This window comes from Halyomorpha halys, unplaced genomic scaffold, assembly GCF_000696795.3.
Source record: "Halyomorpha halys isolate HHAL.00 unplaced genomic scaffold, Hhal_1.1 Scaffold604.1, whole genome shotgun sequence".
NCBI classification, from domain to species: Eukaryota; Metazoa; Arthropoda; class Insecta; order Hemiptera; family Pentatomidae; genus Halyomorpha; species Halyomorpha halys.
Genome location: NW_027105224.1, coordinates 373347 through 376235, shown reverse-complemented (window position 1 = coordinate 376235; position 2889 = coordinate 373347). Strand labels below are relative to the sequence as shown.

At 25.8% G+C, this 2889-nt stretch overlaps 1 protein-coding gene across 2 annotated transcripts in view; it reads right to left on the bottom strand.

The window, feature by feature from the left end:
* LOC106684714 (FAS-associated factor 1) overlaps window positions 1–2889 on the bottom strand; it is a 44750-nt gene that overhangs the window by 38686 nt on the left and 3175 nt on the right. For both annotated transcript variants that reach the window (XM_014426949.3, XM_014426948.3), the window contains exon 2: window positions 1231–1299. In XM_014426949.3, coding sequence (XP_014282435.1) covers window positions 1231–1299 — 69 coding nt within the window. The remainder of the gene's footprint in view (window positions 1–1230; window positions 1300–2889) is intronic.

Here is a 2889-nt window from a genome sequence, read left to right as displayed (position 1 = left end):
GTAAGCAATGGTTAGTTAGGTGTTATAATGTACATTATGAATATGAGGCAGTGAAAAAAATACCAATAAATATTTACTCAATGAAAACACCCTCACTAGACATGACTTTCGGCTAGTTCCACACTCTGTTAAGGATCTATTTATCATAAATCACTATAGTATTTGTCTAAAAAATTTAAATTAATAAAAATTCTTACAATAATTTAAACATTACATTACTTTTACTCTAAAAAAAAGTAATAGGAATTTAACTAATATAGCTTTATTTTTGTTTTATACAAGTTAATTTTTATTCATATAAGTATTTTAATATCAATTTTACATTTAAATTAGATGAATTTGCAATAAAAATAATCCATTCAATAATAGTTTCATAGAATATTACTAATTATATAGTTTTGTATAGGTTCTTAACATTAGATACAATTAGTCAAAAGCCATTTAATCTATTTCGAAGGAAAATGTTTTGACTTCATACTTAGAGTGGTTAACTTATTGTCCAAATCTAAGCCTTATTAACCGAACTTATCCAGATTAATGCTTACCAATAAATTTTTTATTGTTTAATTTTAATAACCAACAGCATAGATTTTTTTAACCCCCATCCTGGCTATTTCTGTAATACGGGAAAAGGGGAGGTTATCTATGATGGTATGATTACCACACTATCTAATCCTGATGAGGGTCAAGTTTTCATTTTGTGGGACCGCCAAAGAAATAAAAGTCAACACCCCAGACTGGATATGGCGCTTCTGCAGTCACGAGCCAGTCAATGTTTGAGCTTTATCTCACTCGGCTACAAACGGACCTCTGTACAGCATAGCATTATGAATTTAGTTGCCCAATAACATTATGATTCATATGGCCACACTATACATACACACATTCAATAGATAAAATAGAACCATCGCACTATATTTCAGGATTTCAATAATTATAAAAATGAATAATAATAATAATAATTTATGGCAATTATCAAACTATCAGCTTATCATGACAGTTGGATGATAAAATAACATCAATCTGGACGTTTAGCATAAATAAAAAGAGAAGTAAAACAGTATAGAATTAAATAAGAGATTAACTTAGCTACAATAAATAATGTGTAATTAAAATAATATGTCAATAAAACAATAATATTAATTAAATTAATTTAATGTAATTAAAATAACCATAAATTAAATTTACCAAATATATTTAAAAATTATGAATTTAGAATAAATAACTTACCAACAGGTCCCAATTGCAATTCTCAAGCCACATTATGGCCTCTCCCACATCTTCCATGCCAGTCACTTCCTAAAATGAGAGAGAAAAAATTAATCTCCAATTTCTTCAATTATAGTACATACACAAACTCAAAATTCCTTGTCTTAAGCCAAAATTCTAAAGTTCCAAGTCCAATATATTACCGAACATTTAAATAATACAAGTAATTTTCAAACAGATATGAATGTTATGAAAGTACATTATGCCCATATTATTGATGAAATAAAATTCCAGAGTAACATGAATTAAATTTTTAACCTAAATAATTTAAAATAGACATTTTAAATTTTGACATTGTAAAATTAAAATCAATAAATAATATTGGCAGGACATAATATTAGGCAGGATTTTGATTTAGAAAGCCATGGAATAACTCCTACAAATCCGTATAATCACAGTCATCCTGACAAACCTTTAATAACATCTTCATCTTGTCATAGTGAGTTTAGAATTTGTACTGTAATGTTTAATTGAAATTTTGTTTCTGAGGATGGCAATTTAGCCGAATTTTATTTTATTAATTAAAATTTGTGAAATTTTTTTTGCCTATAAGATTAACAAATTTATTTTCATACCTTGAATAAATTTCATATATGAGAATGTTTTGGTCACAGTTTAAAATATGACCAAATTTTGATTTAAAATTAAGAGATTAATACAAAAAAAAAAATTGGGAAAAGAAAAATGCAAGATAAAACAATAATGAAAAAAAGTATGCAAAATTATCAATAACAAAAAACTTAGTTGTAAAAAAGACAAACTTTGGCTACTCTTTACGATAATTAAAAAGCTATAAATGTAAAAAAATACATATACAATAAACATAACTTTGCAACTATTTTTAGAATCAACACCTGAAGAATGATGGTCAGTCTGAAATATTGGAAGGAATATTTTATTAATGTAAAATTAATAAAAAATAAATAATTGAAATAAGAAGGCTACTCAATAACTCGGAAGGAAAAAAAAAGTAGAAAATTATCAATAATAATATCAATAAAATGTTAACATTAAACCGCATGACCATGAACTTATACATGATGTGATATGAAACCAACAAAAATTTAATACTAATAAAAATATTTGTTTAATATCTTGAGCTCAAATTGTTCAAACATTTTTTAGATTCCACTAAGTAATTCAAGGTATTCAATTTAAAATAAGGCTGAGTCATTAGCTTAAAAAATTGATGTATATCCAAATAGTGGACAGACTACACCCATTTAATAACATATTATTTCCATTCAAATTGTTTCTACACATTTACAGGATCTCACCCAATAATTTGAACAATCAAACTTAACAATTCCTTAAAAATTGCAATGAAGCTATATACAGACAGACTTATGACCATAATCACAATAAGTTTTCAATATTTTGAGCTTAAATAGATGAAGAATCTCACAGAATAATTTGAGTCATTGAACTTAAAAATGGGTTTTGAATTTGGAAAAAAATAAAATAAAAAATTATTTTACAAGAAGTGTGTTTAGTTTGATGCCTGTTAAAAAACAAAAACGAATAGTTTTTTACAATTATATTTCAAATTGTTTACAGAAAACATACAGTACTTCAGTATTCTTTCTCCCTGTGGTATACGTATATGCTGTGATATATATA